Source organism: Rhodamnia argentea, chromosome 7, assembly GCF_020921035.1.
Source record: "Rhodamnia argentea isolate NSW1041297 chromosome 7, ASM2092103v1, whole genome shotgun sequence".
In the NCBI taxonomy this organism is placed as follows: Eukaryota; Viridiplantae; Streptophyta; class Magnoliopsida; order Myrtales; family Myrtaceae; genus Rhodamnia; species Rhodamnia argentea.
Genome location: NC_063156.1, coordinates 28,987,485 through 28,999,435, shown reverse-complemented (window position 1 = coordinate 28,999,435; position 11,951 = coordinate 28,987,485). Strand labels below are relative to the sequence as shown.

Below are 11,951 nucleotides of genomic sequence, written 5' to 3'. Positions count from 1 at the left end.
GATGTGCAAAACACGATGACCGAATTTACAGGAAAAAATCACGAGCGAAACCCCTCGAGCTTTATTGACTGAAACAAATGCAGAAATCAAAACCCGCTTCAAGTTGCAAATCCTTCCTAAACTCACACCCAACCTCGAAAAACACAAACACCTCAACCTCTAGAAACCCTAAGCCCGAACCTTCCTCTACCTCACTCTCGTTACCAAGAACATGAAGCGTGACGACGCCATCGCCAGGCTCGACGATCTTGACCAAAGCGCACGTCAGCAGCTCCCTGCTCTGCGAGCCTGACGCTGACCACCGTCCGGTCGCCTGGAACTTCGATCGGAAGCTCTACAGCGGCGACTCCGGCCGAAAGCATTTTCACCTTGTGCACGCGAGCTTCAAAACCCACGACGTCGCGGTGTGCTCGTTGACGGTGAAGAAGAGGTGAACTGCAAAATATTGACGCCATGAGAGAGAGATAAAAAGTAACGGAGGAGGGCGTGGGTAACGGTGGTGAGAAAAAGTCGAAATGATGGGTCCCACTTGGACATGTGGCGGCCAATGAAGGGAGTGGTATTTTGCCATCGTGGCATATCTAACTCACCCAATATTTTCTCGTCAATGGCCCGTTGCCTCTTGTTTCATCCAACTCCCCGCTGGAGGTGCTTTTATCATTTCATCCTGTGAGTCCGTTCAAACTTCAAAGATTCTGCCATATCTGGTCGTGGCACGTCTTGAGCCGTCGATTCTTCATCCAGCATTGACGAAATGAACGGACAGAAAATTGACGCGATTGCCATTGAGCTGTTCATCGATATGGCGGTCAAGTCAAAAATTGCGCCTGACTATAATTTGTGTCCTCGGCTGTACTCTTTATTATGCACTTAAGCGAGTGTTGATTCCTGAATTTTCAATCAAGATAGGACATGATAAATAATTCAGAAATTTTGTACATCTTATTCCTTATTTAGTGAATCACAGGAATAAAATCGAATACTTTCGTATTCTATCATGCCCATTATTCGATACAAATAACATATTACTATAAACAAATCTGAAAATGCATAAACGAACTTGATAAAAATCTCTCATGCTCCACCGTTAATCACAAATGCACGAACGGAGATCCATTGATCCATCCGGGATTATTGTACGATATAAATCTCAAATAGCAAATGAGCTCTTTTAGCATTCCAGAGCTATAAGATCGATTATAACAAGAAATGTAAATGAGAACCATTGGCATCGAGAGGTAGATCCGACAACCAATGCTAAATATAGCAAGAAAAAAAAATATCATTATGCACTTTCGCAATTCCAAAACATACAATACTTCTACTTTCTTGCCACTTTCATGAAGTTTCAACATGAACCATAGAGCTACGAAAGAGAACGAGTCTACATCCTCTTATTGCTTTCGTGGACTTTTGACGTCAACGGGAGAGTTATTAAGGAGATGGAGTTTCGCCTCTCTCGATGTTTTTACAGAGCTTTGATATGAACCAAAATACGACAAATGAGTCATGAAGTTTCAACATGATACAAAGATACGAAAGAAAATGAGACAAAGAGCATAGAAATCTCATTGGCCCCGACATTTCGAGAATTAGAAAGATCATTTTCAATGTTGAATTTTTCATTTAAAATTTCGGTTCTTCTACTTCATTTATATTCGTTGATTTCTTTATAACTTTTCACTCTCTTTTTCAATTTCCATTTTATTCCCTTACATCTTCTTAAATAGCAAACTATACTAAAATACCTAAAATATGTAATGAATATTAGTACTAGATATATACATTACAAATAGTCTAGAATAGAAAGAAATTGATATAGCATAAATAAAAATAAAAATCGTTTTTATACTTTTGTTATTTTGAAGTTTCTTTTTTTCATATCGGAGTTAAAATATCATCTACGTTTAACCATTCTTTTAATAAAGAAATTTGTTATTCGAGAAAAATAATTTTTATACCATGGATATAAGAATCCTATCCACTTTATTCCATCTCCCTAACGAGATACTTTTATCCAAGCTATATTCCACCTATATTCGACCTTATCATGTCTTATGTAGATTTTGATTTTTATCCTAACTACCAAACGTAACCTTAAAGTTTAGAGGTTTCTTGTGATTTGGCTGGTCATTGATATGTTTGGCATGGGGACCATAAAAATATTAATTAGTAAAGTTAAGTGTAAAAATTTTTTAAAAAAGAAAAAAAAAACCGTCAAAAATCTTAAATTATGCTCATTATGACACATTTACCAAAACTTTTATGTACCCCAAGTTTATATTCATGCGACATATATATATCCTCCGTCAGCATAAATGGGCAAAAGAAGGCAAATAGAATTGACAATGGCTTCGAAAGTACGTTTTTCTTTTTCCCGTTCCTTGAGTAAGTCACTGACGCATGAATTCAGGAGGCATTTGCTAGTTCAGGAAGTGTTCTTGAATGGCATTGCTTGACACACGATTTTTTTGACTACCAACATGCCTGTATCGTGACAATTGAAACCACATAAAATTTCAAAACAGTGTTTGTTACCCTATTCCCTAATTTCAACGCAGCTCTTTCAGATCCCCGTCTACTTAAATGCCATAAAAGTGCATCTACAAATTACTAGAGCACCTCAGACCCCTGGCTCTATTGTAGCAATACTCAACAAATGGATGGATTAGTTTGGATCTTTGATGGACTAAATGTTTCACTAACGAACAAAGATTTTCTGTATTGAAAAGTGTTTTCTTTGGTATCTCAATGAATTCCATCCATTAATGTACTAAATGATAATTATCAAAATTAATTAATTTTATAGAGATCAAAGGTTAAGATCATTGAGGCGCCAAACGCCAGCATGAATTGAATAGAGGATCTCTTTCTAACATGTAATCGGTCAGAGCCCACTTGAGATCTAATGAGAATGCTTCATGCTAGCTTCCCGAAACTCCAGCTATGTCTAGTAAACAATCGTAAGATAATATATTCGGCTTGCAAGATCTTATGTCAAGAGAAAGGGTCTATGTGCTGTAATCACATAAAGCAAATGTCGAAGTCACTGTTGTGAATCCATTAGATGGAAAGATGCCAACTTCTATTTTCGTCAGGCCATTGACTTGTGCCGAAGGTAGTAATCCAATCAAAGAATTCATGATTACTCAGGAAACCCAGGATCGATTTGCAAAATCACCAAGCTTTATTGGAAAGATTCACGAGGCGAAGTCATGTTCGCCAGAGACCAACATGGTACTTAAAACAACGCGTGAAAGCTCAGATAAGTTCAGCAATCAATATGACGGATGTCTCCGATTTAGACCTAAAAGAAAGTTGAACAATTTATTGACTGTAACCTTGAGGTTTTGTTCAACTGCATCTTGGCCATCCAAAGTTTTCAGCTAGAAAATGGAGTCCATTGAATTGAGAGGAAGTTGACTTAGGAACGGAGAAGATTGTGTGACTTGGCTCAGGAGCCCGCTGTATAACCACCATCCACAGTAATGACCTGCCCTGTGACATATGAAGCCGCAGGAAGGCAGAGAAATGCGGCCACAGACGAGATCTCGTTAGGCTCTCCCAACCGACGGATAGGCGTTCGCAAAATCAGCTCCATGAACTTGTCTCTCATTTCCGGCTCCTGAATGGTAAAATGTTCAATGACAGTAAAGTTGATGCATCAGTCCATGATCCTATGATCTCTATTTTGGGTAACTGGGTGTCTAAGAAGGCGTTATATCATATATCATGCTTCTCATCTCCGTGCCTGCTTCAGCATTAATCAATTTCCTACATTTTGTCTCACTAAGCCGATATGTCGAGAGCATGATTTATATCTCAGCAGCTTAAGATAAACAAATTTGCAGGGTCGTTGTAAAGCACACATGAAATCCAGAAAGAGAGAACAGGAAGACTTTTACAGGGTGTGCGACGGAGGTTTTCACACCCCATGGAGCGACTGTGTTGACCCGGATATTGTCTTTGGCCCATTCACATGCCAAGTTCTTTGTTAGCTGATTGACAGCACCTGGAATAGCGACATGATTTCATGAGCTTTGTGCAGAGCACGGTGGAGCCTGGACAAAAGCATCATCTTACCTTTGGAAGCAGAGTACATTGAGAGTGCAGGTAGAGACACTAGACCGGCAACTGCAGAGATAAACACAATGTTGCCGTCTCCCGAAGCTTTCAGGAGCGGATGTGCGAGTTGGCACAGATGGTAAGGGGACTCGAGGTTGGCTTTCAACATGTAGGAGCAGTCCTCCGGTGTGTGATCTAGTGCTTTCTTAATTACAAGCGCCGCCGCATTGTTCACCTGCATTAAGAGGACCAGCATCAAAACCGAGCTCGGTAACCAGACGATGAGAATACTGAATGAGGGCAGCAGTAGCGGAATATCGAATCAAATGTCAAACATCCATTGTCCATTGATTCAGCACAGCTAAAACAATGTCAATCTGGAGATCGGATTTGCGACAGCTATAGGACTTTTCACTATAATCTCTGGTTAATCTACTACATCCGGAACCCTTTTCTTTTGGGTGGATTCAGTGCCTTAAAATAGTACGAATGCGACTAGTGGCGCCTGACTAGTTATGTAATTTCCTATGTTTATGAATGCTTTTCATGAGATCACTGATGTTACTTGAACAGGAGATCAGTTGCCAAGTACAGGACACTATCAAAGCAGTAGATATTAAACGAGAATTTTGCAGAATTGTCCATCTATTTTGTATAGCCAAAACCACAAACCAATCGAAATAAAGAATTCTAGTTCTTGCTAGACTTTAAACAAGAGATGGATCGAGACAAAAGTTGCTTCCATAGCAACTCCTAGACGATGATTATTGAGCGTTACTAACCAGAATATTCAGTTTGCCATCAAAAACAGAGGAGACAGTCTTAATCAGCTCTTCGTTTTGGGTAATGCTACTGACATCGCAAACCGAGCCGCTCACTCGAAGCCCTTTACCCCGCCACTCTGCCACTCGCTCGTTGAGCTCTTTCTCGTTGCGAGAACACAGGTGAACGCTCGCACCGAGCCCTGCCAGCTCTTCTACGATCGCATACCTGATCCACAGACAGATTGATCAAGACTTGAATTGAAATTGGCCAAGACAGGTTGAAAGTGAAAACCGAGACTGACCCAATCCCTCTGGTTCCCCCAGTGACCAAAGCGGTCTTGCCTTTCAGCGACCACCTTCCACTTTCCATGATTGCTCCCTCCGAGTTTTCGTTTCCCTTGGTGATCGTTATATAGAGGGCCAAATGATTCTCGGGTTAAGAAATGGGAATGTCCAGACATGAAACGACAAAATTGTGGTCAATTTAGGTAACTGCAAAGTGTAAAATAATATTCCGTGGGTGGCCGGTTGTTAATGATGCTGAAGGTCAACCTGCTTCGAAAGTCAAAGGTGCAAAATCCAACCGCCTAAAATGAGACAATCTATTGGACCAAAAAATAAAAATAAAATGAGACAATCTAGAGCAGGGGACTAAGCCAAGGTTGGGTAAAAAAGTCAATAAACTGCTGCAGTTTTTGATTAGTTCTTGTTCTTCCCTCGTTGGTTGCTCAGCACCAAGTACTTGTTGAACTAAAGATAGGCTGTCAGATTCAACCACCCATTTATGATCAGGCTGAGCCAAAGCATACCGAAGACCTTGCAGCAAGTCAAGGGTTTCGGCTTGAAGGGCTGACCTAGTCTTCACTGCCCGAACAAATCCCCCGATCAGCTTACCTGTTGAGTCCCAACATACACCAGAGATGGCGCCAGAGTTTGATTCTTGGCGGAAAGGGCCGTCGACGTTGAGCTGCAGAGACCCACACGTCGACGTTTGATTCTTTGTGGGACTTGCCCTCTGCTCCATTGAGCCCCATCACGGGACGGCTGAGCGAGCTCCGCATTCGCATCAAAGACGCGGCTGCGTGCTCGGAGAAGGTCGACTTGGGACGATTCGACTTGGATTCTGCCGTCATCGAGGTACTGGATGAACTGGTAACACTGAGACTGGAATAATTATTGTTATTTTGGTAAAGTGGAGCTGAATTGCTGCACTTTGTGGTCGGATAGGGTCTGAGGATTGTTGGACTGGAGGTCTCCGATGTGGGTCAGTGGAGGTTCTTCAAGTATGCCGAAGAAGCAGAGTTCGGACCTGGATTACCTGTTAATAGGGTCTTCATTGAGGGCAAATTGATCTTCGGGGACTGTAATTTACCAAAAGCATCAATCAAGCCTTTTGCGGAAGCGGTAACGAACTTTCACCTGAAACGGCCATGGCGAATCCGCAGCCGCCACCGAAGACGTCCTTCCACGAATCTCCGCCGGGATCCCGCACCGGCGTAGGAGAGAGCATCGGCGACTTCTCCGGCGAGGCTCCGGGGAGATAACCACACATGTACACCACATACCGCCTGCTCTCCTCCATTTTCACCCGATCTTCTCTCCCTCTCTCACCGCCATGCATTGCCATGGAAACGCCACAACCTGAGGTAACAGACTATCCTCGAAAATCGGCCGGCAACCTACTACGTCTCTTCGATCCCAACTCTGAGTAGAGAGATTTGACCCAAAAAAAAAAAAAAATTCTGCGCGGATAGAGAAGGAGAGAAAAGAGGGGGGGAGAAGGGGGGGGGGGGGGGTGGTGAGAGAAGCGAAAATTCTCGCGGAGGGAAAGAGAGGGAGGGGAGACGTATCATTTCCAGGGATGTAGAGGTTGCCACGTCGGATGCCACGTTGTCATAAATACACGTGGCGAGACCTGGGCCGCGAGTGGGGATTGTTCTTGGTTTTTCTGGGTCCCACGGGCTTCACTGGGCTGGATGTTTCTGGAAGGAGAAGGCCGAAGGGAAGAGAAAATTTTACTTTTTTTCTCGGCTTCCGTGCTGCCACGTGGTGGGGCGTCAATGGGCCTTTGCCTATTGTTTCATCCAACTCCCCGGTTAGTTTAATCTGCTAGAGGTGCTTTTATAATTTCATCCCGTGAGTCCGTTCAAACTTCAAAGATTCTGTCATATCTGGTCGTGGCACGTCTTGAGCCGTCAATTCTTCATCCAGCTCATGATTGACGAGATGAACGGACAGAAACTTGACGCGATTGCCATTGAGCTGTTCATCGATATGGCGGTCAAGTCAAAAATTGCGCCTGACTATAATTTGTGTCCTCGGCTGTACTCTTTATTATGCACTTAAGCGAGTATTGATTCCTGAATTTTCAATCAAGATAGGACATGATAAATAATTCAGAAATTTTGTACATCTTATTCATTATTTAGTGAATCACACAAATAAAATCGAATACTTTCACATCATATCATGTTCATTATTTGACATAAATAACGTATTACTATAAACAAACCTAAAAGTGCATAAACAGACATGATAAAAATCTCTCATGCTCTACTGTTAATCACAAATGCATGAAGGAAGATCCATCAATCCATCGAGGATTATTGTGCGATCTAAATCTTAAATAGCAAATGAGCTCATTTAGCATTCTAGAGCCATAAGATCGATTATAACAAGAAATGTAAATGAGAACCATCGGCATCTAGAGGTAGATTCGACAACCAATGCTAAATCTAGCAAAAGAAAATATCATCATGCACTTTCGCAATTCCAAAACATATAGTACTTCTACTTTCTTGCCACTTCCGTGAAGTTTCAACGTGAACCACATAGCTATGGAAGAGAATGAGTCTACATCTTCTTATTGCTTTTGTGGACTTTTGACGTCAACGGGAGAGTTATTGAGGAGACAGAGTTTCGCCTCTCTCGATGTTTTCGCAAAGCTTTGATATGAACCAAAACACAACGAATGAGTCATGAAGTTTCGAAATGATACAAAGATACGAAAGAAAATGAGACAAAGAGCGTAAAAATCTCATTGGCCCCCACATTTCAAGAATTGTAAAGATCATTTTCAATTTTGAATTTTTCATTTACAATTTGGGTTCTTCTACTTCATTTATATTAGTTGATTTCTTTATAACTTTTCACTCTCTTTTTCAATTTCCATTTTATTCCCTTACATCTTCTTAAATAGCAAACTATACTAAAATGCCTAAAATATGTAATGAATATTAGTACTAGATATATACATAATATATAGTCTAGAATAGAAAGAAATTGATATAGCATAAATAAAAACAAAAATTGTTGTTATTCTTTTGTTATTTTGAAGTTTCTTCTTTTCATATTAGAGTTACAATATCATCTACGTTTAACCATTCTTTTAATAAAGAAATTTGTTATTCGAGAAAAATAATTTTTGTACCATGGATATAAGAATCCTATCCACTTTATTCCACCTCCTTAACGAGATACTTTTATCCAAGCTATATTCTACCTATATTCAACCTTATCATGTCTTATGCATATTTTGATTTTTATCCTAACTACCAAACATAACCTTAAAGTTTAGAGGTTTCTTGTGATTTGGCTGGTCATTGATATTTTTGGCATGGGGACCATAAAAATATTAATTAGTAAAGTTAACTGTAAAAAATTTTTAAAAAAAAAAAAAAAACCGTCAAAAATCTTAAATTATGCTCATTCCGAGACATTTACCAAAACTTTTATGTACCCCAAGTTTATATTCATGCGACATATATATATCCTCCGTCAGCATAAATGGGCAAAAGAAGGCAAATAGAATTGACAATGGCTTCGAAAGTACGTTTTTCTTTTTCCCGTTCCTTGAGTAAGTCACTGACGTATGAATTCAGAAGGCATTTGCTAGTTCAGGAAGTGTTCTTGAATGGCATTGCTTGACACACGATTTTTTTTTTGTTTTTACTACCAAGACGCCTGTATTGAGACAGTCGAAACCACAGAAAATGTCAAAACAGTATTTGTTAGTTGTTACCCCATTCCCTAATTTCAACGCAGCTCTTTCAGATCCCCGTCTGCTTAAATGCCATGAAAATGCATCTACAAATTACTGGAGTACCTCAAACCCCAGGCTCTATTTTAGCAATACTCCACTAATGGATGGGTTAGTTTGGATCTTTGATGGACTAAACGTTTCACTAACGAACAAAGATTTTCTGTATTGAAAAGTATTTTCTTTGGTATCTCAATGAATTTCATCCGTTAATATACTAAACAATAATTATCAAAATTAATTAATTTTACAGAGATCAAAGGTTAAGATCATTGAGGCGCCAAGCGTGAGCATTAATTGAATAGAGTTAATCGGTCAAAGCCCACTTGAGATCTAATGAGAATGCTTCATACTAGCTTCCCGAAACTCCAGCTATGTCTAGTAAACAATCGTAAGCTAATATATTTGGCTTGCAAGATCTTATGTCAAGAGAAAGGGTCAATGTGCTGTAATCACATAAAGCAAATGTCGAAGTCACTGTTGTGTATCCATTAGATGGAAGACGCCAACTTCTATTTTCGTCATGCCCTTGACTTGTGCCGAAGGTAGCAATCCAATCAAAGAATTCATGATTACTCAGGAAACCCAGGATCGATTTGCAAAATCATCAAACTTTATTGGAAAGATTCACGAGGCGAAGTCATGTTCGCCAGGGAACAACATGGTACTTAAACAATGCGTGAAAGCTCAGATCAGTTCAGCAATCAATATGACGGGTGTCTCCAATTTAGGCCTAAAAGAAAGTTGAGCAATCCATTGACTGTAACATTGAGGTTTTGTTCAACTGCATCTTGCCCAACCATAGTTTTCCGCTACAGAATAGAGTTTATTGAACTGAGAGGTAGTTGACTTAGGAACGGAGAAGATTGCGTGACTTGGCTTAGGAGCCCGCTGTATAACCACCATCCACAGTAATGACCTGCCCTGTGACATACGAAGCTGCAGGAAGGCAGAGAAATGCGGCCACGGACGAGATCTCGTTAGGCTCTCCCAACCGACGGATAGGCGTTCGCAAAATCAGCTCCATGAACTTGTCTCTCAATTCCGGCTCCTGAATGGTAAAATGTTCAATGACAGTAAAGTTGATGCATCAGTCCATGATCCAATGATCTCTATTTTGGGTAACTGGGTGTCTAAGAAGGCGTTATATCATATATCATTCTTCTCATCTCAGTGCCTGCTTCAGTATTAATCAGTTTCCTATATTTTGTCTCACTAGGCCGATATGTCGAGAGGATGAGTTATATCTCAGCAGCTTAAGACAAACAATTTTGCAGGGTCATTGTAAAGCACACATGAAATCCAGAGAGAACAGGAAGACTTTTACAGGGGGCGCGCCGGAGGTTTTCACACCCCATGGAGCGACGGTGTTGACCCGGATATTGTCTTTGGCCCATTCACATGCCAAGTTCTTTGTTAGCTGGTTGACAGCACCTGGAATAGCGACATGATTTCATGAGCTTTGTGCAGAGTAAGGTAGAGCCTGGACAAAAGCATCATCATACCTTTGGAAGCAGAGTACATTGAGAGTGCAGGTAGAGATACTAGACCGGCGACTGCGGAGATAAACACAATGTTGCCGTCTCCTGAAGCTTTCAGGAGCGGATGTGCGAGTCGGCACAGATGGTAAGGGGACTCGAGGTTGGCTTTCAACACGTAGGAGCAGTCCTCTGGTGTGTGATCTAGTGCTTTCTTAATAACACTCGCCGCCGCATTGTTCACCTGCATTAAGAGGACCAGCATCAAAACCGAGCTCGGGAATAAGACGACGAGAATATTGAATGAAGGCAGTAGTAGCAGAATATCGAATCAAATGTCAAACATCCATTGTCCATTGATTCAGCACAGCTAAAACAATGTCAATCTGGAGATCGGATTTGCGACAGCTATAGGACTTTTCACTATAATCTCTGATTAATCTACTACATCCGGAACCCTTTTCTTTCGGGTGGATTCAGTGCCTTAAAATAGTACGAATGCGACTAGTGTCGTCTGACTAGTTATGTAATTTCCTATGTTTATGAATGCTTTTCATGAGATCACTGATGTTACTTGAACAGGAGATCTGTTGCCAAGTACAGGACACTATCAAAGGAGTAGATATTAAACGAGAATTTTGCAGAATTGTCCATCTTTCTTGTATAGCCAAAACCACAAACCACTCGAAATAAAGAATTCTAGTTCTAGCTAGACTTTAAACAAGAGATGGATCGAGACACTTCTATAGCAACTCCTAGACGATGATTATTGAGTGTTACTAACCAGAATGTTCAGTTTGCCATCAAAAACAGAGGAGACAGTCTTAATCAACTGTTCGTTTTGGGTAATGCTACTGACGTCGCAAACCGAGCCGCTCACTCGAAGCCCTTTACCCCGCCACTCTGCCACTCGCTCGTTGAGCTCTTTCTCGTTGCGAGAACACAGGTGAACGCTCGCGCCGAGCCCTGCCAGCTCTTCTACGATCGCATACCTGATCCACAGACAGATCGATCAAGACTTGAATTGAAATTGGCCAAGACAGATTGAAAATGAGAACCGAGACTGACCCAATCCCTCTGGTTCCCCCAGTGACCAAAGCGGTCTTGCCTTTCAGCGACCACCTTCCACCTTCCATGATTGCTCCCTCCGAGTTTTCGTTTCCCTTTGGTGATCGTTATATAGAGGGCCAAATGATTCTCGGGTTAAGAAATGGGAATGTCCAGACATGAAACGACAAAATTGTGGTAAAAAAAAAAGTTTTTTTAATCGAAAAATTGTGGTCAATTTAGGTAACTGTAAAGCGTAAAATAATATTCCGTGGGTAGCCGGTTGTTAAATGATGCTGATGGTCATCCTGCTTCAAAAGTTAAAGGTGCGACATTCAACCGCCTAAAATGAGACTATCTAGAGGAGGGGACTAAGCCAAGGTTGGGTAAAAAGTCAACAAACTGCTGCACCCTTTGACTAGTTCTTGTTCCTCCCACGTTTGCTGCTCAGCACCAAGTACTTGTTGAACTAAAGATAGGCTGTCAGATTCAACTACCCGTTTATGATCGGGCTGAGACAAAGCATACCGAAGACCTTGCAGCAAGTCAAGGGTTTCA

At 41.2% G+C, this 11,951-nt stretch overlaps 1 protein-coding gene across 3 annotated transcripts; it reads right to left on the bottom strand.

The window, feature by feature from the left end:
* Nucleotides 1-3,168: 3,168 nt before the first annotated feature.
* Nucleotides 3,169-11,529, bottom strand: LOC115749610 (tropinone reductase 1-like). Of its 3 annotated transcripts, none has more exons than XM_030686502.2 (5): nucleotides 11,415-11,529; nucleotides 11,131-11,338; nucleotides 10,374-10,590; nucleotides 10,196-10,302; nucleotides 3,169-3,625 (listed from the first exon to the last, which is right to left on the bottom strand). In XM_030686502.2, exons 1-5 carry the CDS (start codon nucleotides 11,480-11,482, stop codon nucleotides 3,455-3,457), a joined length of 771 nt encoding a protein of 256 aa, XP_030542362.1. In that variant the 5' UTR covers nucleotides 11,483-11,529; the 3' UTR covers nucleotides 3,169-3,454. The 3 variants fall into 3 exon arrangements, with proteins under 3 accessions (XP_030542362.1, XP_030542363.1, XP_030542361.1); XM_030686503.2 differs by lacking the exons at nucleotides 10,196-10,302; nucleotides 10,374-10,590; nucleotides 11,131-11,338; nucleotides 11,415-11,529 and adding exons at nucleotides 3,906-4,012; nucleotides 4,084-4,300; nucleotides 4,848-5,055; nucleotides 5,132-5,271; XM_030686501.2 differs by lacking the exon at nucleotides 3,169-3,625 and adding an exon at nucleotides 9,616-9,919.
* Between the last annotated feature and the right edge of the window lie 422 nt (nucleotides 11,530-11,951).

Coding starts and splice junctions, on each gene's coding strand:
- LOC115749610 (XM_030686502.2), bottom strand. CDS start 11,482: ATGGAAGGTGGAAGGTGGTCGCTGAAAGGCAAGACCGCTTTGGTCACT. Junction 10,591..11,130: donor ATGGCAAACTGAACATTCTG/GTTAGTAACACT, acceptor CTCTTAATGCAG/GTGAACAATGCGGCGGCGAG. Junction 3,626..10,195: donor AAACCTCCGGCGCGCCCCCT/GTAAAAGTCTTC, acceptor TTTACCATTCAG/GAGCCGGAAATGAGAGACAA.